At 48.8% G+C, this 24,750-nt stretch overlaps 1 protein-coding gene across 3 annotated transcripts in view; it reads right to left on the minus strand.

The window, feature by feature from the left end:
• dnc (phosphodiesterase dunce) overlaps nucleotides 1–24,750 on the minus strand; it is a 696,777-nt gene that overhangs the window by 390,839 nt on the left and 281,188 nt on the right. The window contains exon 1 of one of the 3 annotated variants that reach the window (XM_070524784.1): nucleotides 11,114–13,547. The exons of the other annotated variants lie outside the window; for them this stretch is intronic. Coding sequence (XP_070380885.1) covers nucleotides 11,114–11,334 — 221 coding nt within the window. The 5' untranslated portion in view covers nucleotides 11,335–13,547. Of the gene's footprint in view, nucleotides 1–11,113; nucleotides 13,548–24,750 lie in introns of those variants that run through there. 3 annotated transcript variants of the gene reach the window in all.

The following is a 24,750-nucleotide window of genomic DNA, read 5'->3' on the forward strand; positions in this document are numbered from 1 at the left end:
ATTTTCCGATGTGTAGAACGAAATACCTGGGTGTTCCAGTTACTTCGGTGCTTCAAAGCATGAAATAGCGTTTTCTTTTTTTTTTAAGTAAGTGGAACAACATTGTATTTTTACGCCAAGTTTGATGACGCATATATCCAAACTGGCATCATTCTGGAAATTCATTCGAAGTAGATACGCCTTGCAAACTCATGGGCTACAATTCGCAGATCGCAATATGTGCCGTTAAGTAATTAATACGGAAGATAATTAGTGACTTTCTTCTGGTTGGTTCATTATATGTTTCGATTTCTCATGAAAGCAATGTCCGCCTCTCTAAACAATCCAGTTCAAGGACTAGAATTATTTTATCTGCAACAGGCTAGTTTAAAAAAATTCTGTAAAACTTAAAAATGATATGAAATATGAAATGCAAACAGGAGGTGCAGTGAAGGTTGTCCAGAAAGTTGTAAAGAAATATACGTATAAATGGCAATTTATAAACTTTAGGTCACTTTTGGAGGAGCCAACAATATTCTGTCGCACAAGAAATATGGAACTCTCAGGCTATCTAAGACGTATTTCACTCACTCTAGGAGTTACAGGAAAAGGTTTACTTTCGGGAAGTCTATGCATCTGGTCACAGTGCCGGACGTGAAGAACTTTGCGACAATCTTCACTAAGCTAAGTCATTGAACCCAAAGTACACTCAACGTATGCTCGAGGTGGAATTAATGGTGAGGGCTGGGGGCCGAATGCAGTCGCTATGCGTCACAAGAGCCCTCGCTTTTCATGGTGTGCCGCAGTACATCAGCTCGGTGTCCCCCCCGCCCACAGGTGGTGCAAAAAGCGCTCTCAACCATGCGCACTGGGTGTCGCGTTTGAATCACTGAACACCGTACCTCCACTATAGCTCCACGCGTGAGAGAACGTACGATTCCGCCATTCATTGCTGCCGACTCTGCCAGAGCGCACATTGGCCATATGTCAAGGCTCCCCGATCATTGTTTACCTTGTCTGCCGGCCGACAGACCTCAAGCGACCTTTTTGCGAGTGATTAGCGCTCATCAACATGTGCGCATACCGCCAGTTTACATATATGCGGCGAAGCCTCCCCTGTGGCGCCTGCGACAGCCTCATGTGAACGTAGCTTATTCCAGGAATTACAAAGAAAACCAATCATCCATCCCTCACTCTGCAGAAACTGACGCTGACATTACTGCACCAGACATATCAAGACCTCACACATATACAGGATGTCTTTTTTTTTTAAGAAGGTCTAACATTTTGAAAAACTGGCTGTGGCAGATAGCACACTCGATACCTTTCTTGAAAATAACTCGATGAGGCGGCCACAACTTCTACGAGAAATCAAAACGCTTAAATGAATGAATATCATAATCACGCTAATTACCTTTACATTAACTACATTAGGGCACATATTTCAATTTACAAATTGTAGCCGGTCAGTTCGCAAGGCGTACCCACTTGGAACGAATCCTCTTTACTGCACCAGCTTAGGCATAATTTTCGAAGTATCCGACGAAATGCACTGGCATTCCAGTTACTTCTTTAAAGAAAAGGCTGTTTTATGCTAAGTACAAATGTAATTGGACCACCGACGCATGTCGTCGGACACTTTGAAGATGAATAGGTCTAAACAGGTGCAGTGCAGATAATTCGCTTCAAGTGGATACGCCTTGCAGTCAGCGTCTAAAATTCGTAGATTTATATATGTGCTGTAAGATATTTACATAAAAAGTTAAGGTAACTACGTTAATTATTTATTTACGCATTTTGATTTTCCGTAGAAGCAATGGCCGTCTCCCCGAGTAATTTAGATCGATGGTTACAATTGTGCTATCTGCCACAGGCCAATTAAAAACAATGACCTTCTCAAAAAAGAAAAAAAAACTAGTATACATCGACGCTTCGACTTTAATTACCAGGGCAGCTGCCGCTTTCGGCGTTTCATTGAAGCTTTTACATTTAAAATGATCAAATTAAAATTAAATTCCGGAGTTTTACGTGCCAAAACCACCATTTGAATATGAGGCATGCCGTAGTGGGGACTCCGGAATAATTTTGACCACCTGGGGATCCTGTAAAGCACACCCAATGCACGGTACGCGGGCGTTCTTGCATTTTGTCCTCATCGAAATCCGGCCGCAGCGGTCGGGATTCAATGCCCTACCCTCGAGCTTAGCAGCGCAGCGCCAAAGCCACTACGCCGCCAGAGCGGGTCACACTTAAACCGAAACTGTCACACGTGACTACGCCTACGGCGGGAGAACTCACAGCCCTCCGTGCCACTGCGAATTACGTCACCAAGGAACCAGTACAGAAATTGGTTATATTTTGAGACTCTAAAGCAGCTCTTCACAGCTTCGTTTCCGCCTTACATAATAGAACATACGACCAGATGGTATCAAACAAAAGGGAAAAAAAATTAAAGGAGCACCGACACAAAATTTCGTAGTCGAGTTAACGTGTGAGATCGATTTAAGTGGGCACACACACATCGTCTGCAAAATATCAACGGCGAAACCAGCTTAGAGCGTAATAAAAATGAATGTTAAGGTATGTGCGCGCAGCCAACTGCAGAAGGCAGCACCTCGCGACATCGACATCAAGGAAGGACTCCGTTTCCAGTTTCCGCAGTTTCCGTTTACAACCAGTTTCCGCTCCCGTCGGGCCGGGCCCGACGAGCAAGTTTCTCGCCACTCCGATCGTCCAGGTGCCGTTCATTTTCCTCCGTGGTCGTAACGCTGACCTCTATCACCGCTGACCTCTATCACCGCTGAAGGCGGCACAAAAATTGGCTAAAATTTGTTTCTGACACGAAATAACTCACAGTAAAGTGACCTCGAAAGTGTGCATGTTATAAATCGTTGCGCGATGTGGCAAATCGTTGGCGTGATTTCGACTCGCAAGCGGTCAGCGCAGCCGCCGCAGCCGTCGTCTCTGCGAAGCGGCTCGCCTGGCTAACGTGTTTTCTCATTGCTACCAAATGAGTCGGGCAAACTAATTGTATTGTCACTTATGAGCGACACAAGTGTGCAGACGTTGATTGCGTTGACGAACACAGGTGCTCTATAACGAGCTGCGGACGGCCAGCGAGCTAGGCCTAAATACCGTTTGCTAGCGATCACCAACTCGCCCGTCTTGCTCGTTCGCTATACCGTGGGCGTCGATAAACGGCAGAAGTGACCCGAGTTGGTGAGCGCCACTGGATGCTTAGAGAGGACCCCATTGAAGAGCAGCCCGATTTGCTCGTTGCATTTCGAGCGGGCCTGGTATAAACAAAACCCGCCGAGCTCAGAGCAGTCCGATGACCTTCTACCAACACTACGTACCGACAAACCTGATGTTGTGCCGACTTTTACCCCGCATTGTTTGCTGCTTCGGGATGCGCTCCATTCCCAAAGCGCCCTCGACGAATGGTTCGTACTATACTTGAAGCGGTGCGTAGGCATATTGATAGCTGTCGCTAGCCGCACTCTCCGAATCGCTGCTTTGTAGTGGATCCAATCAAAAGTGGTTGGCCACGTCTAATACGGTGGAGACTCCCGCAAGCGGGAAATAGTCACCGCTGGACGACGATGTTGGCGAGGACATCGCAAGGCACGTGCAGGCGTAGCAGACGAACTAGCAACACGAAGCTCGTGCGTCGGCGAACGCGCTGGCGTGCGCACGTCACAGTTTTGTGCGATCACGTGTCCAGCTGTGTTTACATTCCTTCTTTGGCCCATCTCGTTGCTCTCTGAAACCGAAACTTGGACTGGTGACTGCAAACAAGACTTCAAGTAATTGAAGTGGATAATTTGTGGATACCTGTCGCGCTCTGAAGTGAATGATGTTTCGTGCCGTGATTACTGGGTCATTAGCTACTCACTGCAAGCGAAAAAAAGAAGATCGAAATTTTTTGTGTCGGTACTCCGTCAGAAGAAAATTAATTAATCTAATTATTCACTCATTTTCACAGGATTTTGATAAAGTTTAGGGTGCAGGAGATGACAAGGAGATAAAATATAAACAAGAACAAATAGGGACTGGTACTCCTGGAGTTCCTTCATTCATCCATTTCTGTGCGATATATAATTCTCAGCTAGGACTATAGTTGAAGATAAGTGCGTGTATAGGGATTAAAAACAACAACAAAGGAAACAAAACAAAATCAAACGAGCCTTGCGTTTCTGGCGAACCAACGACCAGTTTACTTTATTCAGTGTTTTTTTTTCTGCTAGCCACTTTTTTTGTTTTGTCTGCCACATCGAGATAAAGCAGTAACACAGGGCGAGTCTGAGCGCCCATATTGTTTTCGCAACTCGGATCACGACGCTTTGCAGAAGTACTCAAACTAGCAGAAAGAAGGCAGCTCCATAGTGCCTCAACTGTCAGAAAAGAAAAAAAAAACGCGGGCACGAAATAACAATGTACCATAGGATACTCTTCCATAGATTCTAACCAAACGTCGAAAGAGTTATGTCGATGAAGGTAGCAAACAAATGGAAATTTGCTGCCAATGTTGACTCTGAGTTCTAGACTACACAGGGATCCGAGACTGGGATGGAGGACAACCCCCAAAGTGCGCAAATCTAGCGAATGCAAACAAGTCTGGCTTTGATTAAAGCCTGAACGAACGCAGAAAGACTGCTGAGGTAGACGACTAGGAAAGGCGATTTCTCGTAGATACTGAATTGATTAATTCCTTCTGAAAGATAGTTATTGTGCATTTTAAGTTTCCTCCATATTTGCGTTACTTGTACATGCTTGTGACATTCTTGTATTCGTAAAACCTTTCTTTTTCGTTTTTTTTCCTTCGTGACCTACATACTTACTCAGTTAATGCTTTTGCATTCTGCGAAATATTTCACAATGTTTTGTATATTCATTATCCTTATTTTCATGTAGCTCTTCATTTCTGCGAATTTGGGATAGTCAGGCTATTTGTGGCCACAATTCCATTTTTCCCACTTAATAATGAAAAAAAGGAAAGACGACCAGGAATCATAGGAAAACAAAAAACAGGAAGGTATCAGAAACAGCGAACGTCACATATGCGAATTACCAACGTTGCCAACGTCACACAGCACCTTTGTGGTTATCTCTTGTTGTCCTGTAGCTGGTGCTGTTTTTACGTAAGTTTCCTCTACCAACTCTCCCAACTTCGGATCGAAGGTTTCATTGACACGAATGTGTCAGTGTAGCGTCGAATCGCACACTTGTCTAGCGCGTCGCATCCATGTCAACGGCAGTGATGCGCTATGGAGGGAAAGCGCATACGTTGCCCTAACTGTCAAATGCGGACGCGACGAATCAGTCAGAAACCTTTGTGTATGCGTATGTCATAGCACAGGGAAAGTGACGCGCTGGGTGCTAGACAGACAGATAATTTGTCCCCTATTAGAACAAAGGTTCCTAGGACAGACACAAACACACACACACACACACACACACACACACACACACACACACACACACACATATATATATATATATATCCCAAAACGTGGAAGTTAACCATAATCGCGCACGGTTGGTTACCCTACACGTAAGCAAGAGAAAAAGGGAAATATAAGAACGAAGAAGAAGAGTCAGTGTAGGCACACTCACAGATGAGTGTTCATTCACGTATTCTAGCAAGTGCCCGTATTGTCCAGTCACGTTCAAACAACGCATTAGCGTTTTGGTGTCTTGTGTATGCTTCAGTCATTCGGCAAAGGCCTCAGCACCTTTGCTTCCGAAATCAGTCTAGGCAGCAAAGTGGGCACCGCATATCATTGACAGTGGTAGGAGGGACAGTAGCACAGAATGCCGCCTATAGCTTCAAAACATCCCTAAGAATGGCACGCGGCGCTGCGGGTCATTTCGATCGGGGATGAATAAGCGTTCTTGAATGCGACGCTCAACCACGCGCGGCGTAATAAAGTTGTTTCACGAAGGGGAAGTGCGGGTGGCAAGCTAAATCCGAAGTAAAGGTCCAGTGAAATTCTGGACCAGTGCTTCCAAAGGATCTGCGCGCTGAAGGATGTAACTGCGTTTCCCCAGTTCTTTCGGCCTATAAGGGCCTCAATAATAAACTGAGAACGCTGCCTGCTATAACCTTGTGTAGTACGCGCGCTTTATGTTGTCTGTTTCCCCGCTTTCTCTTCATCGCTCTCTCTGCGCAGCATAGCCAAGCAGCAACATCTATTGTTAACCCCAGGGGTTCGACCCACATGTTCGTTCTATACCCCCTATACATGTTCATCACGTACAAGATTAACCATCAGCTGAAGAGTAGCGTGTGCTGTCACCCTCATCGTCACTTCTTGTATTTACCTTGAGAGTCTATCACAATCTTCAGGCTGAATCAGAACCACTTAGTCCAGCCTTCCACTCTTACGCTGTTTTTCGTTGCCTTATTCAAATAACTTTCGCTCCTCGTTCCCACAAAAGTAACTGCAAACAAAATGTCTTTCATCGTTCCCTTGAAAAACCGGAGCTTGAACAAGACAGATGCCACCACGACGAAGCGAAACACCATTTCATGCGGATAACTTCCTCCTATAGCAGAAAACTATAACAGAACAATAAAAATGGGTTGGAGTGCATACGACAGGCATTGCCAGATCCTGATTGGTAGTTTATACCCCTGTCGGTGAAAAGAAAATTGTACAATCATTGCATTCCACCAGCGAAAATTTGTATGGCAGAAAGTTGGAGGCTAACAATGAAGCTTGAGAACAAGTTAAGGACCGCGTAAAGCGCGATGGAACGAAACATGTTACGCGTAACGTTAGAGACAGGAAGAGAGCGGTGTGAATCAGAGAGCGATCGGGGATAGCCGATATTTTAATTGACATTAAGAGAAAAATAATGAAGCGGGGCAGAGCATCTAATGTGTAGGCTAGATAACCGGTGAACCATTATAGTTATAGAATGGGTGCCAAGGGAAGGGAAGCGCAGTCGAGGATGGTAGAAAATTAGGTGGTGTGATGAAAATAGAAAATTACAAGGCGCAAGTTTGAATGAGCTAGCTCGAGACAAGGGTAATTGGAGATCACTAGGAGAGTCCTTCGTCAGGCAGTGGAAATAAAATAGGCTGCTGCTGATTATGATCACAGCAGCAGATACGCTGCGAACAACACCGTGAGCTACTACTAGGAAGCTCAGTGGATCTTTTTTCTTCCAGACATGTGCATGCCTCGAAATCAACACCTCAGCCACAGCAAGGGCAGTCACGAAACGTGATATACTAATAACTAAGGTTTCTCACGAATAACAATTCAACATCGTAACTTTTGGGCGCATGAGATCATCTTTTGGCATTTTATTGCTTTATCAAAAGAAGTAAACCTGGCCCACAAGTGGCGCACGAGCTGCCCCCTACCTTAAGCTATGATTACCAAAAGGGACTCTGCCGCTACAATTGTTTCTTCACATAGTGTTTATTGAATCGAGTAACATTGTATTCGATAACTTCAGAACAACTTCAGGACTTCAGGACCTAAAAATCACGATGTGTGCTCTTTGCAACACAAGGAGACCAGAAAACGTTATGTCGCTAAATGAGTGGAAACGGCAGGAAACTGGTCTCAGAACCCCCCCCTCTTCCCCCCCCCCCCCCCCCGCTCTCGGAAAGTGGCCCGGCGACTAACAGGCACATAACGAGGCGGCGATAGTCGAGCTTGACGTAAATCTGAGGCAGCTGTCGACAGACGAGGACCTGACCACGAAAGTATCAACTCGCGTCTCCTGTACGCTCTGGCCTAAGGCGCAGAAGTGCCATAAATGCGACCGAAACGCGTTGTTTATAAATGGTGCGCCAAAGCGGCGCTCAGTTTTATACCACAGTGGTGGTCGTTGTTCGCTCAGCAAGAAAGTTCGCTCTTCCGTGGCCGTTCACCCCATCACTGCTTGCCGTGTTAAAAATATTGGCCGCAAGGGCGGGTAGCGTTAGAAAAACATCGCGAACACGATCAAGTTTTTCCCGTCTCCTATTTTAGTTCTGACCGCGTGACGTTTGATGGGAAGACGTCGTAAACATGGCTTCCGCGCGGGCTCCTTCGCCGGAAACCGCTCGCTTTCCATCGGCGCGCATACGGACGCTTGTTGATGGCCCCTTCATACGTGCGCTGAGTAAATTATGGCCTGCTTAAGTGAGGGGCAGCGAAAGGCGATGCTGCCAGCGTATGCCATGCAGCGCTGTGGCTCTCACACAACGTGCGCAGAATGGAAGCACAGACCGTCAAAGTTAGGCGCGATCCTATTACTGTTTTGATTTGCTTGATAAGGTGATCAACTAAGCCCAAAATATACAAGAAATCAGAGTGCTGTGCTAAGAGAAAAAAAGCGAAAAATGAAACATTGCAAGTAGAACAGCAAAAGCGGACCATCTGCTTACAACTGCGTGAATGACCTACACCTTATAGCCTGAGTAACAGTTCCCTCACCAATATAAACAGATTTAGACACTACATATTCCACGTAGACTGCTGAGCACTTAAAAAGCGTTTTTGCCTTTAGGTGGCACCGATTAGTCCCAGTCGCACGGCAAGCAAAAAAAATGGCTGTGGCTTAGGTAAGGTTAAGCCCAGGATGCGAAGCATACTAGCCTTTATTTTAGTTGTTGAACCACTGTTTAGCCTGGTGAACTGCTGTTGCTTGGCTATATTTGGTTCGGCTAGACGAAGAAACAACTCATGCATTACTGCTTCGCCTTCAAGAGTGGAACGCGACAGCGTTCCCGTCGACCTGCCAAGGGGTGTAAGACAATGGGCTACAGGGCAGCGACTACGCGCCCCGCATTGGACGCGGTGAGCGTCGAGCAAAGCAGCGTTCGGCGCGGCAACGAAATGTGCGCCTGAGCAAGAGACGCACGCCTTAGAAACAGCTCGTTTCTAAGGCAACACCGCATTCACTAGAGGCGCTTTTGTACCGCTTTGAAGCATCGTACTCGTGGCTCAGTGGTAGCGTCTCCGTCCCACACTCCGGAGACCCTGGTTCGATTCCCACCCAGCCCGTCTTGCAAGAGTTGGGCCAAAGCCACTTCTCCTCTGTCGTGACGTCACGGTGTCACGTGGTTTCAAGGCGACACCGCCGCGCCTGAGGAGCTGGGTTGAGCTCTCGTAATATGCTTCGCATAAAATGAAAACCTTCCTGTCGACTATATTTGTCTTCTTGTCAATTAAAGATACACACTAAACGGCATTGGCATGCCTGTTTTCTTTGCTCTATTGTGGCATACACTGTTTTAAACGTCTTTGCAGAGAGAGAGAGCAAATGATAAAGGAAAGGTAGGGAGGTTAACCAGGACTGAGCCCGGTTGGCTACCCTACACTGGGGAAAGGGAAAAGGGGACGGAAAGATTAAAAGAAGAAGAGAAAGTCCACTGGGGATATCGTTCGGTCACTCAGTCCGGGTCACAGACGCCGACTCAGTCCAGTAGCCTTCAAATATCGCAGCAGAGCTTTTGTGCAGAAAGTGTGTGGGGATTTATATAGAAGATGTCTAGGAGCAAAAGACCACGAGTAGCCTGTAAGCTGTGAGCATTTCATAAACTTCATAGAAAAACATCTCTTAGCTTTGCAAATAGTATTCAAACAGCTTTTTGCGACATTCGCCACAAATTCAAACGAAACACGCTCGCGTGACAAATTTTTATCATCTTTTGGACTTTATAGCAAAACATCTGTCGACATTGCAAAAGGCTGTCCAGATATGATTTCGTGAGCTTCCACAGATTAAAGAAATATTGACACTATACGCCAATTTTATCATCTTTGATTTAGTAACTTATGGACTATTTGCAGCTACACTATACATGGCGAACAACAGGGTTCTCAGGAGGCGCTAACAGTGGAGTGATTTGTCTTTTCAGCCATCAATAAATAAATAAATAAATAAATAAATAAATAAATAAAGAAAGAAAGAAAGAAAGAAAGAAAGAAAGAAAGAAAGAAAGAAAGAAAGAAAGAAAGAAAGAAAGAAAGAAAGAAAGAAAGAAAGAAAGAAAGAAAGAAAGAAAGAAAGAAAGAAAGAAGGAAATAGAAATAAAGGAAGATGGAAGTAAATTGTGGTAGTGGCCGGTCGTTGCCCGGTCTTTGATCTGGTTGTCTCAGTATCTGCGACGGCCGATGTCATGCCGATGTCAAGGGAGCTGTTGGTCTCCCACCCTCTTACTTCCACCCTCTTTCATCGCTCGACTTCCTAGAGCACACCTCACTCATTTCAAACGCAGATGAAACTCGGCACGGGCATTTACATACATCGAACGGCCGCCTAGTCCACGGCTGCTCGTTGCATTCGCCGAGCATAGAGCGCGACGTCTAAACGCAGGACTCAATAATCCCAGCATAAAAGGCGAGCCGCGTTCGCCGTGCATTACGCGAGCGTCAACGAACGACGGCTGCTGAACGATATAGCAGCTCCTCGACGCGTAGACGCCAAACCACTCGGGCGCGCAAGTGTTAGAGCAGCCGGGAAAGACTGCTCAACGGGGGCGCTTCTGCACGGACAGTGCAATAAGGCACAGCTCCGTCACGTGAGTACATTGATCAACTATGAGTTCCAACGAAAAAGAAAAATATATATATGTATGCTTTTCGTCTCCGTTCCACCCATGTTAAGCCACGAACATGCCTACTCTAAAAGCATGAGCTATATCATTAACGTCACCAATTAAACGGGCATTCATTCATTCCTGGGTGTCACGAAGGACTTCTCATTGTTCTTCTGTTCGGCTGCATAGCACGAAGCTCACACATGAATTGCAACCAGCGGATGGTATCGCCGTCACATTCGTAAACTGTTTAACGAGCAGCGCTGATGCATAGAAGCCTGACGATCAAAACGATCAAAGCAATGAAAGCGGTGAAAGATTACAGCTGCAGTCAACTGTCAAAGTGAACATACAAAGCGAGTGCTGCTGATTCATTTCCGATCGTTAGGCTTGGGATATGAATAACTGTCATTTGGGCTCGAGATTGTTTCCTCGATGCTACTCTCATCAAAGGCACAACAGCAGGCATGAGTAGTGGCGGCACGAACGAACACCCGAGCTCCTCCATCTAAACTGGCGCACGATTTTTTCGTATATGCGATAATTTCTTTGATGTTTCCCTAGTGTATAGACAAGATCGGGCATTACCGAACACCGGGCCCATGGTGCCGCTGGTAGAGACGTCGCAGGTGGATGATATGCTGCCGCGACAGCCCAAGGGCACCGACTGTGGCGCTACGGGAGCCGGGACCAGATCCGCGGTTCTTCGCCTGCTCCAGAATGGGCGACGGCGAAGACTTCTCGGCGAACTCATCGTAGTCATCCTCCTCATCGTCAACGACGACGTCGTCCGCAACGGTGGGCGTCATCACCACCGTTGAAGGAGCAGGTGGCGTCGATGACGACGGCGACGACTGAGGCACGGAGGGGCCGTTGGATCTAGTCGCAAGCGCCAGTCCGAACACTGAGGCCACGGTGAACACGACGCCCAACGCGATCGACCACGCGAGCACGAAGCTGATCGCGCTGGCCAGCACGAGACACACCGCGCACGCGACGGGCACCGACGACAGGGAGCCGCGGAGGTCCCACCACCACACGGACGGGCCCACGGCCGCGGCGCCGAGCACGACGTCGGAGCAGCGGCGCGGTCGCTTTCCTGCAGCGGTTGACGCCAGGCTGTTGTTAGGGGCGACGACGCATGGGCCGCCGGTGTCGCGTGAACAAGAGCCCAGGGCGGTCGTCCTACTTCGTGGCTCCAGCTTACCGCGCCTCGCTGAACGAAATCCGAAAGAGAAACCGGCACGCGGATTTGACTGGCCACACGCAGAGACGTCAGGAATCTTACTCACCGACGTGAGGATATCGCGTTCGCTCCTCGAGGTCACTTACGTCGTCTATGGAGTCACTCTGAGGAGAACCGCGACGAGGTCTCGAGAGAGAGAGAGGGCTCTTGCAGCTCTAGAAATTATTTAGTAAAGGGTCGGCTGATAAGACAACCTGCGAATTTCACAGTCGAGTGAGTCAGGTTAAACCGAATCGAAAAGTGACCAGGGCAAAACGTTATTAAGAAACGACTGGCGCTCCTAGGTGGCTTGAATAACAGCTTACGTCGCACCAAATGCGCGCACACTCTGCGAACCTCACGCACGTTTTCGCGATAAGCGCAGCACTGAGGCTGAGGGGACGCGAAGCTCTCCAGCGACAACGCTCGCGGTACTACGTGACAAAGCTCTGCGAGATCTCCACCAGCGATCAATCCACTAAGACAGAAAATAAAAGCCGAAAGACCTCATGTAACCCCAATGTTGTACGATAGCTCAGCGAGAGGTTTAATTGAGTAGCGTACACGGGCTTCCTACGCAGGCCTCCGTTTTCACCACACGCACGTCACTGCACCGCGAAGCACATCACAAGCGACGTCGACCACACATCACGCACATTCCCGTGGCGAAGCAGTATCCTCCAGATGCGAAATGGCGGCGATCAGCTTTGACCACAGCGTATCCAAGCGCAAGCCAGCTGACGTCACCGTCCTCCCGCCGCGGTGAGATTCAAATCTGTTGGCGATGCCACGCGGTGGGAGGCAAGTAACAATAGGACTGTGCCGTCACGCCAAAGCGAAGATGTTGCTTCCGGCGTTTCGTAAATGTCGCAACACGCAACACACATGTGTCACGCGAAAAGACTCCTCCAAGATCGCAAGATCCGAATCCAGAAGCATTCGCTGTTGCACGAAGTCAGGGCAGGACACTTTGACGTAGCTTCTTAGCGAGGCAGAGTCATGCGGCGTGTCTCGTCCGTCGCCACACTACGTTTGTCAACACCGGAACCCTTCTGTCACTAGCGGCACGCTCAGCAGGCTAGGCCACCCAAGACACGAAGGCGCTGCCAAGAGGGTAGGACTCACGGTAGGGTGCCCTAAGCAGGGCATGAACGTAACGTTAAACAGTTTCGCGAAGTCTTTCCGGAACCGCATCGACTGATGATAGCCCGCGGCGACGAAAGCGCATCACATCGCTTCCAGACACTCGCAGAAGGTCCACGACATGTCAGGAGATGCATTAAAAGAAGAACAGATGATCATCACCGCAAGTCTTGTAAGCAGTGAACACCCATAAACGCCTAAATGCCCTTTCGCCGTGAGGTCAACCAACCAGCCAAGCATAGAGCGTTTGACGTCAAGAAGTTTGCTGTCCGTGGCCCGAGGGCCATTAGCTACCGATGGCAATAACACTTGCGTTCCTTGCAATATCTTCGTAACCACGGAGGGACACCGAGCAAACAATTCACGACTGTATTTGCCGCTTCGCCACGGAAGGTAAGAACTTCTCGGACTGTCCTGTCGTCCCGAAGGTTGAAGCCACCAGCGATGCACTGTCACCGGCGAACAGGTTTCCAAGACACAGCAGTCGAGCCGAGCCAAGGCACCACGAGGTCAGCGTCGCACGCGGCAGCGAGTTCGTTCGCGTCAACAGCGAGCGAACTACGGCGCATTATCGCGAACAAAGACGGCGCCGAGGCACATTCCCAGGAGCCAGAGACGTCGCCGTCGACGACGTCGCGCAGCGATCAAAACAAGAAGCCGCGCAGCAGAGGCGGGCAAACGGCAACACCACCGACAGAAGGAGGTTGTTCGGGCGCGCGACAGAGAAGGAGCGAAGAAGCCGCGTTCGCTGCAGCTTGGCTGCGGATCGGGCTCCTTCGTGCGAAAGAAAGAAGCGACTAGCAAGAAGGAGGTGGGGGGGGGGGGGGGGTGCAGTGCGGAAGAAACGCCGCTCGAGCAGTGTGGGGGGAACCAGCGCCTTGGAACGGAGCCTGGACGGTGCCCCGTGGCGAGCCCAGCCAGCGAGCAGCAGTCGAAGCAGGCAGCAGCTCCCACTATATGCGCGCACACGCACGCACACACAAACACACACAAAACTCCTCCTCTCCAGCCAGCTCCAAGAAGTTAAATGACAGCAAAGAAACCCCACACGGAACATGCGCGGGTCAAAGAAAGACGCGAGAGAGAAAAAGCGGGCGTAGGCCTCGGAAGCCTCAAGCTCAAACTCCGAGGGAACGAAGAGAAAGAGAAGAGGGAAGAAAGAGCGGGGCACAGTAGGAGTGGATGTGGGAGGGTTGCGGTTCCGCTGCTAGGAAGCCCTGTCGTGCTAGCGGGCGCTAGCGTCGAGACCAAACCAACAGAGGAGGCCCGGACCCTATACCCGGCGGTGGCAGAGCGTGTGTCGCTCGCGAGCCAAGATCCCGCGTCGACAGATGCTGCCTCTCGCGCTGCGCGCCGGCTGCAGAAGCCCTTCCTCTGGCTTGCTCTGCCTTCCCCTGCCTCCACACTGGGCCGCCGCTCGCCCCTATACGCTGCTCGAGTCGGGAGGGCCTCTCGGGTGGGCCCTTCGACGGCGCGTGCGGCAGCAGAGCACAGCGCGCGACTGCTGGATGACGGCGGGGCTTTGCTTTGACGAGGAGCGCTGGGCGACTATCGTCGATGGCCTGGTAGTGGCGCCTAAGCTAAAGTAGCTGGCTGGCGACACTAGGAGTAGGCTTCGCCGCAGCACCGGCGGACGTCGGTTCACCCCTGCCCGATGTCCTGCGCCAGCTTTCGCGCGTTCAAATTACTTCGGGTATCAATCAAAACTAGGGCTGTCAATGCGTACACAATACGTAGGGCGTCAGTGTTTCTTAAGGAGGCATTAACCTACTGCGCATTAACCTGCAGCATTGCTAATCATCACCATCATCATCAGAGTTATTATTATTATTATTATTATTATTATTATTATTATTATTATTGATGTTACTTTTCTTGTTGATGTTACTTTTCCTAACTTTTTGCACCTTGGTCACTATTGATTTCATGTTAGTATTGTGTTGACATATTGTGTTTATATTATGTTCTTATTTTATGTTTTACTGCACGTCCGTCTGCCGACTTTGGCGGGCCAAGTCCCTCAAGCCACTAGAGGCTTTGACAGGCCCGTTTTATTGCCCTGTATACGTTATGTGCAATAAAAAATTTATTATTATTATTATTATTATTATTATTATTATTATTATTATTATTATTATTATTATTATTACTATTATATTGGAGAACATGCCAGCGGCACTGTGGGTACTGCCATGGCTTCGGCGCAAGACGCGAGCTCGTGTTGTTGATGCCAAAAGCTAGGACTCTTCGTACAGTCTCTCTTGATCCCTTGGAAGAGCTTTAATAAATTCCATTTTCATTATTATTATTTGGTTTGAAATGTATACGCAACTGAAAGAGAGATAAAGAACGCATGAAGCACTCCGGCAACTGTCACGGAAGGGGGCACAAAGCCTGGGAAAGAAGGAATAGAAACATGGAAATGGAAGATGGCGAGAACGAAAGCAAAGAGAAAGTAAGAAGAAAGCAAGATTAAAGATCTCAAATAGTAATGCTAACCAAATGCAACAAAAATGGAGTTCGACGCAAGGAACAGCAGGCAAAACAACTACGCACCAACAAAAATTTCCGAGCGCCGAAGTCATAAAGCCACCATACGCAGCATGCAAGTTTAAAGTCCTAACCACGTGGAACAAATCTACTACAAATGTTGACGTTTAGGAGCGAAAAAAACAACGACGTGATACGACGATAATATTTGTTCTTCTAAACGGTCATTACCGCAGCTCAAAGAAAAGCTACGGGCCGAGTCTTCTTAAAAGGTCGCTTAACAGCGATGGGTAAGCCAATGCTACAGATTATAGGTACCTGAACAACGTGACTATTCAAAGTTGGTGGCACATTTAAGGCACGGAATTGAAAACATATCAGCCTTGCCTTCGGGTGATCCTAGTTTCCCGCGAGCTACCAGGGCACAAGAAAAGAACCAGCTTTTTAAAGTGCAGCTTTAGCCTATAGGGCCGGTGCGGAAACCTGAAGCGCCGGGAACAGGAACAGATTGCTAAAGACCCCAACGCAAAGGAAAAGAAAAAGAAAATTGCCAACATTTTCGTTGCCTGAGGCGAACAATTCCCTCTCGAACAGAGCGCCACGAATGATGACATACATCCTGTACTCAGACCACTTCCCTCTGGCGCAATTCAGCAATGTCTTCTAATCGCGCCACTACACTACCTCATCTCACCTTCCAATAAATCACTGCACTCGCTCCAACCTTTATTCTAGTCTCCATCGAAAGAAACAAAAATATACAAGTTTTACGGAAGCTCCGCTAATCACGAGATTACTAGCAGACCTCAGCCTCTTCTGAGTGGAATAAGTTTCTATTCTTTCCTAGTACCCGAGAGAGCAAACCTTACAATGCATCAAACGGGTATTAAGCAGCTCGTCGTAACAGTAGCGCAAAACCAAACAAGAACATGACTACGTCAAACTTCGCTTCTCATTAAAGAAAAAGAAATTCAGGAAGCCAGGATCATTCGCACTATAAGTCTGCCATTACGATTGATCCTATACCATTGGTTTCCCTTGGAGTGGACGACGACGAAGTGTCTTTTGATGCAGCGCTGTTCTTTCTAGCTCCGGGTTATTTCTGTGAAAACCTAAGTTCATCCGCTGGTCCTCGCTCCCTGCTCAGTCGCAATGGAAGTGGACGACCCCGCACGTCTGCCGGCGACGGCGGCGTCAGCGGCGGCCGCCTCCAGGAAGGGGATCGGTCAGCAGAGCGACACCGACAGCGAGGACACCCATGTCTACTCTCTCAGCAGTGAGGACACTTCCGATGACGACTTCCAGCTTGTACAGAGCCGCAGAGCGAAGCGACGGAACACCAGGACGTCCTCATCGTCAAGCACGGAAACAGTGAGACAGACACAGAGGCCGGACGCCAACACCATCATCTTTGTGCCCCTGCTTCCCAACGTCAACATGAAGCTACTTAACAGGCAATCTGTGTCGATGTCACTGGAAGCCTTGGTGCCAAATGAAATATCGGACATTCGAGTGAACACCCGAAAAAATCTTCTGGCGGTTGATGTCCAGCATGCGGCTGCTTTGACCACTCTACGCAGCGTAACGGACCTCGATGGCATTCAGGTGCGCTCTTACATCCCTCTGGGATCTGACGTAGTCACCGGCGTTATCTACGACGTAGACGTCGCCATCCTTAATAACGACTTGCCGATTCTTATCAAGCCAGCCAATGATGAGGTCATCGTTGATGTTAAGCGGCTAGGCAGTTTCACGCTGCGTGAAAATAGCATTCAAGGGCAAACATATACCCTCGCATGTCAAGGTTGGACAGTTCAGACATGCAGTGCGGCCTTTCATTGCGAAACCTCTCCAGTGCCGCAAATGCATGAAACTGGGACACGTGAGCAGCGTCTGCGAAAATCAGGCAGCATGCCCCCGCTGCGGAGAGCCCCACGCTGCAGATAAATGTGGCGCGACTGTGGTGAAGTGTTCAAACTGCGGAGGATCACATGAAGCTTCATCGAAGAAATGCCCACATATTAAGAAGGAAATGGCCATCTTGAAAGAGATGGCGAGAGATCATTCATCTCATCGCGAAGCCGCCGAAAAAATCAGGAAGCGACGTTCACTTCACCGGCGCTCCTCAAGACAGGCTTCTCAAGGAAGGCGCATGCCACTTCCTACAACACCACCTCCTCCTCCACCGCCTAGGCCAGACAATGTGGAAAGGACCGCGAAGAGCAAGTCCACTGAGAAGGCCACATCTGCCGAATCTTGGCCGGCTCTACCAAAACGACAACATTCACCAACAGAATCACAGCAAACTTTCGCTGGACAACCCCCGACGTCTACTGTCGGCGATGTGTGTGACCAAGACAGGCAGGTGGCTGATATGCTGCAATCGCTAATTAATACAATGCGCATTATACTGAACAAGCTGCAAACACCAGCAGCTCGAAGCGCTCTGCAAATACTGGATGCACTAAATCCAGTGCTTGCTAGCATCGTTTAAGCACCATGGCTCGACCAATAGTCCCCTTCCGCACTGAACTTAAAAGTGCGTCGATCTTTCAATGGAATGCCAGGGGTCTAAGGACCCGTATATCAGACTTTCGCCAATTCATTTTCACAAATCGCTTCCCCATACTGGTCATTTGCGAACCAAATACATCAACTCCACTCAGACTGTCCGGTTATGAATCTTTCGTCTCGTCCACACGCGGTGCGAGCACGAAAGTGATAATCTACATCCGCACGGACTTCACATATGTCGCTAACGCAATAGAGCCTCATGACGACAACCAATATGTCTGCCTAAATGTCCAAAAGAAGAATGTGTCATTTACACTAATTGGTGCCTACATATCCCCAGCGGGTCACTTTGACGGCGAACGACTCAAGAAAATATTACTAATGAACAATGGTCCCTGGGTTATCACAGGTGACTTCAACGCGCATCACCAGCTATGGGGAAGCACTAAAATGGACTCCAAAGGCAGGAGCCTTGCCTCCTTTGCTGCCGACCATGATTTGTGCTGTGTAAATGACGGCAGCCCTACATTTCTGCGAGGCACGACCTACAGTAGCTGCTTGGACTTGACTTTGGTGTCACGGCGCTTTGCCTCGAGCGTCCAATGGTTTACAGACGTAGAAACACATGGAAGCGACCATACTCCAACATACATAACGATTAGAGGAATTGACCAACGCTCCTCTACTGTGTTGCGTACAGTTGATTGGACAAAATTTAAGAAGGATATGGATGACACTTGTCGGGAAGGCCTCTCACACACTTTCGAAGAAACAATCGCAGAGGCATTGAAAACGTCCATGTGCTCGCTTACAAGGTCAACAAGGCGAACAGACTTGGACGTGGAACTGGATAGGCTGCGTGCGACACGCCGACAGGCGGAGAGGAGGTATCGGCGCACGAAGTCCGTCTTGGATCTGAGGGCTTCACGGCGCATACAAAAGAAAATCCAGCGTCGCATGGATAAATTGGAAGATAAGCGATGGAAAACATTCTGTCAGTCGCTTGATCCCCGAAAATCGCTCTCGCACATATGGAGAACGGTTAGGGGTCTTCGCTCATCTACGCATCAAAGGAAGCCCTTCGCTGCTCTGGCCCTCTACCAACTTCGCTCGGAACTTCAATTGGCTGAAGAGTTCTGCGCACGGATTGCTGGGTCCGTGGCCATCATTACTGACGCAGCATTGAATGACATCCCTGAGGCACGTGTACCAGAAATCAACGTGCTATTTTCACTCGAAGAGCTCGATGCTGCGTTGGCGACTTGCAGGCGTTCTTCGTCACCAGGACCTGATGGCATCACGTATGCTGCCCTATGCCACCTTGGACATGAGGCACGTGATGAGCTTCTCAACTACTACAATGAGTATTGGCAGAACGGCGCCGTTCCTAAACAATGGAAATCGAGCCGCTTGATCCCCATTCTGAAACCTGGAAAGTCACCGCTTGAGATCTCATCATATCGTCCGATTGCGCTTTCGAGCTGCGTCGGCAAAGTGATGGAAAGAATGATTCTTGCCCGATTGGAATGGTACCTAGAACGATTCAACATCTATCCGAACGCCATGACAGGCTTCCGTCGGGGTCGCACGTCCATAGACAACGTCATTGACATCGTAACATGGGTCCAAAATCAAAAAAGCCTCATGCGCCTGTCTGCGGCACTTTTTCTGGATATAAAAGGAGCCTATGATAACGTCACCCATGAGGCCATACTAAACTCACTTGAGGCTGTTGGAGTTGGTAGCCGGATGTATCAATGGATTCAAGACTATTTGACTGAAAGGCGTTTTTTCTTACAGACCGAAGACGGCCCAACTTCAGACCATTACATCTGCCGTGGTGTGCCGCAAGGTGGAGTGTTGAGACCTATTTTGTTCAACCTCGTCCTGGTAGGACTAGCGGATTACCTACCGCAGACAGTACATGTCTCAATATACGCCGACGACATTTGCATCTGGGCCTCTGCGGTGACTCGCCCTCAGCTAAGAGCGAGGCTTCAGCGGGCGGCAACCATGACGGCTTCTTATCTCCGAGAACAAGGCCTCAGTGTGTCTACTGAGAAGTGCGCATTACTTGGTTTTACGCGGAAACAAATGTCATCGTATCCTGTTACCATCAATGGTCAAGCTGTATTCTATGTTAAGACACATCGGTTTCTGGGCGTCATCATTGACCGCAACCTCTCGTGGAGCCCTCACTGCGTCTATCTGAAGAAGAAGCTAGTCGCCATTGCTCAAGTCTTCAAATTTCTATGCGGGAAAAACTGGGGTACACCAGACCATTCTATGTTGCAGCTGTACAGGGTTCTGTTTCTCGGACTCCTACGTTACAGCCTACCAGTGTTGTCCAATGCATGCAAGACGAACTTTCGCACCTTGGAGAGCATACAAGGTCAAGCCCTACGCACGTGTTTGGGGCTGCCTCGGTGCACGTCAACAGCAGCAACAATTACCATCGCAGGAGACCATACAATCCAGACACATGTAGCTGTCGACTCTCTCAGAGCGCACATTCGCCATCTGTCAAGGATCCCCGACCACCATTTGGCCTCCCTACCAGCCGAGAGACCTCAAGCGACCTTTTCACGAATGATTAACGCTCATCAAGAGTACATACCGGCAAGTTTTACACCGGCGGCGAAGCCTTCCTCCCCCCTGTGGTGCCTGCGACAGCCTCAAGTGAATTTTGATATTCCTGGAATTACAAAAAAGTCCAATCATCCATCGCCGGCTCTGAAGCAACTTACACTCCTATTACTGCACCAGACGTATCATGACCGCATACACATATATACCGATGGTTCAACCTCACCTACCAGCTCAACTGCCGCATTCGTCGTTCCAGCCAAGAACGTTACAGTTAAATTCAAACTGTCGCACACGACTACATCTACATCGGCAGAACTTGCAGCTCTCCATGCCGCTATGATGTACATCACCGAAGAGCCAACAGAGAAGTGGGTCGTATTTTGTGACTCCAAGGCAGCCCTTCATAGCATCAAGTCCGCGTTACGTCATAGAACTTACGAGCAAATGACATCTGAAATCAGGGAACTGCACCACCATGCTCTGGAAAGAGGACACCACATTGTATTTCAGTGGATTCCTGCTCACTGTGGCATCGTCGGCAACAACCTAGCTGACAAGGCTGCCCGGTGTGCCCACGAAGATACAAAGACGCGTCCAACACCTTTGGCGAGGTCGGACGCTGCCAGAGAACTTCGCCTACTTGCGCGCAAGAAGTCCCAAGGTCTCTGGACATCAAGTGGCTTCAATTGCAGATTACGTCAACTGGACCCCACGCTACGGCTACAACTGCCACCTAGCCTTTCCCGCGGCGAAGCAACCTTGTTGTGTCGCTTGTGGTTGGGAGTGGCGTTCACGAACGCATACTCCTACCGTATGGGAATGGCCGAGAGCCCGATGTGCGACTCCTGCGGGTGCGAGGAGTCCATCGAGCACGTATTGTGTACCTGCCCTCGCTACGATGTCCACCGCCTCCCTCTGCGGGCAACTTTACACAGACTAGACTCGAGACCATTCACCGAGTCAAAGATACTCGGACCGTGGCCACAACCGTCACTGGCTCGAAAAGCGATTCGTGCACTAGTGCGGTACTTAAAGTGCACGGGCTTAAGAGACCGCTTATAGTGTCATTGTGTAAGGTGTCCCTCCCACATGTACTCAGTGCTGACTCTCTCCCTTTCTTCCTCTTTCTATTCCCCTTTCCCCCACCCCCAGTGTAGGGTAGCAAACCGGATGCTGTTCTGGTTGACCTCCTTGCCTTCCCTACCCTTGCTTTCTCTTCTCTCTTCCCTTGGAGTGACGCGTAACTGCTGAAGCATGGAGGTTCCTGTTCTTAACACTATGTCGCATAATCACTTCAAAGTTGTTTGTTTTTTTCAGGCCTTACACGTTACTAGTGAAAATTGACCCTACTTTGCTTAACGAGACCTAAAGGTCGGCGCAGGCATTCTGGATATAGGTTACGCTATCAACGTCAGTCTGAGCGTCCTTCGAAGAAAATAAGCATCAAGCAGCTGCATCTCTCCAGGGAATTCGAATGACGATTTTACTAATGAAGAGGGCTACGGACCACGTTCCCACCTGTCAACTTGCATTGAGCGTTAAAGAACCTCCCAAACGTTGCTCTTTCACCGCCATCATCGTCGTCATTACGGAGAGAATGAAAACCACTAAAGGGCGAATTTTATAATCATATTAAGATAAAGAACGATTCCGCTACCACTACCCCACTGCGAAATTGAAATAAAAAGGCGATAGATTGCGAGCCGCTCCACCAGCGTAAAACGAATAGCGGTGAGCGAGCGTGCCAACAACGCATTATGAAGGGGCAAAGCTATTTCGCTACACACACCCGTAGTGCTGAACAGCTTACCACAAAGAGCGCAATTTCCATTGACAAGCAGCGCCTATGGCTAAGCGGCGTGAGAGCCGATGAGAGAGCGCTGCGAACGAATTGAGCTTGCGAACCCATACAAGTCCTCATAAGAAGAGATGACTTTGAGAGAATTGCCTGTGGAACTTAAAAAAAAAGAACTAGAAACATATTAACGATGGTGCCGGTTTTACATAAACACACTCGTGAAACCGGCAAAAAAAAAGACAGAAGAGAGAGAGAGAGAGAGAGAAAATAATTAATATTACTCAATTTTTTTAAGCACAAACGAGAGTATAATTTTTCTTGGAAGCAATATCACGCAGAGTTTCCGAACTATGCATGAGTTTATTTGTTCATGTTCTTTTTCTTTTCAATTTTCTTTTCGCCGATATTGCGAAAGAAATGAAGAAAGAAAAGTCATTGTCTTGAGCGCGCGATCTCATTGCTTCGTGTACTACCGCACACGGTCCGGGAGGAAGACGGGAGGACACGGAGCTCGGACGGGAAAGTTTCCGACGCAAATTTTCGCTGACCGCACAGCGCTCGAGAACTTCGCGCGTTGAGCGATGAGCCTGTTCGGCGAGTGACGGGCTTTATCCCACGGGAGCTGAACAAGGGGTGACGGCCAGCATTCTCGGAAGGGGGGGGGGAACCACGAAGAAGAAAAAAAAAGAGCACCTGCATGCCTAAAGCCTCAACGAGACTTTTTGACATCGCAATCACGATTTCTGCTACTATGGCTGTACATCACTCGCACTCGAACGAAAAACATCCGTTCGTAGCAGAAATGGTTTCATTCGAAGCGTCATCATATTTTGATAGGCTCTGATCCCTGTTGTGCCATTACCACCAGCCCGGATTCCGGATCTGCAAGATGCAGAATTTATCCTGCGAACGCCCAAATTCTCCCTTGACAAGTCAGGATGCTGAGCCGTCAGGCAGCAGTGTTCTGCGGAGAAGCGTCGGTGAGCAGCATGTTCAGACGTGCACACGAGTGCCAGACAGCCCGGCGCCGCACCTCCTTTTGCATGGAGGTCACTGCGCGCGCGAACTTTGAACCAGGTGGCCAGCGCGGTCGCTGGTTGGACCTCTCGGACGACCGCCGAGTGCTGACTTTGTATTGGGCCGTTTGAGTGACAATGGTTCCTCGGGGATTATAAAAGCCGCGACGCGCCGCCTGAAAAACCGGATCCGCCGACCCACCGAGAGCACAGTGCCGCTCTCGACTGGGGTGAGATGCGTCACGCGTTTTCGCCGGACGTCGCCGTGCGGGAACAATCGCGTTTGCTGTGAGATCTCGGCCCCAGTGCCGACCCGTTCATGTCCTGTATGACCTGTATGACCTGTATATAGTGTATAAAGTCCCTTTTGTTATTCTCATCGACGCCTGGCTCGGAGTCTTCGCTACCAACGCTCTGTCACGAAACGGGTGACGAGCGCTACGGGACCACAAAGTCGTAATAGTGGTGCAGCGGTGCAAAGTCGTAACATCCCCTAACGTCACGTCGAGAATGCTGTTGATGGGACTGAGCCCACAAGGCGTAGTGTTTGATGATGTTGTACGTTTGCTTCACACATTATTTTAACGAAGGTGCCACACCACGTAGTTTGACAAATACAGCATTACTTATTGCCAAAATAGGCTGCCGAAATGATGCAGTGACAGCAATAACAGGATATTAGGTTCTCATTCAGGCTTCATCATGGGCGTCAATGACAGCAGCGCACATGGATGTGCCATTGGCCATTGCAAATGTCATTTGCCTGGCTCATTCTTCTGCGAATTGCTTCTTTTAACCGGGAACTCCGCTCTCTGAGACCTTCAAACATTGAAAACATTTTGTAATATCAACACGAGAATTCAATCAAACTATTGCCTGTGGAACTTAAAAAAAAAAAAGAACTAGAAACATATTAACGATGGTGCCGGTTTTACATAAACACACTCGTGAAACCGGCAAAAAAAAGACAGAAGAGAGAGAGAGAGAGAGAAAATAATTAATATTACTCAATTTTTTTAAGCACAAACGAGAGTATAATTTTTCTTGGAAGCAATATCACGCAGAGTTTCCGAACTATGCATGAGTTTATTTGTTCATGTTCTTTTTCTTTTCGATTTTCTTTTCGCCGATATTGCGAAAGAAATGAAGAAAGAAAAGTCATTGTCTTGAGCGCGCGATCTCATTGCTTCGTGTACTACCGCACACGGTCCGGGAGGAAGACGGGAGGACACGGAGCTCGGACGGGAAAGTTTCCGACGCAAATTTTCGCTGACCGCACAGCGCTCGAGAACTTCGCGCGTTGAGCGATGAGCCTGTTCGGCGAGTGACGGGCTTTATCCCACGGGAGCTGAACAAGGGGTGACGGCCAGCATTCTCGGAAGGGGGGGGGGAACCACGAAGAAGAAAAAAAAAAGAGCACCTGCATGCCTAAAGCCTCAACGAGACTTTT

This window comes from Dermacentor albipictus, chromosome 9 (assembly GCF_038994185.2).
Source record: "Dermacentor albipictus isolate Rhodes 1998 colony chromosome 9, USDA_Dalb.pri_finalv2, whole genome shotgun sequence".
Classification (NCBI taxonomy): domain Eukaryota; kingdom Metazoa; phylum Arthropoda; class Arachnida; order Ixodida; family Ixodidae; genus Dermacentor; species Dermacentor albipictus.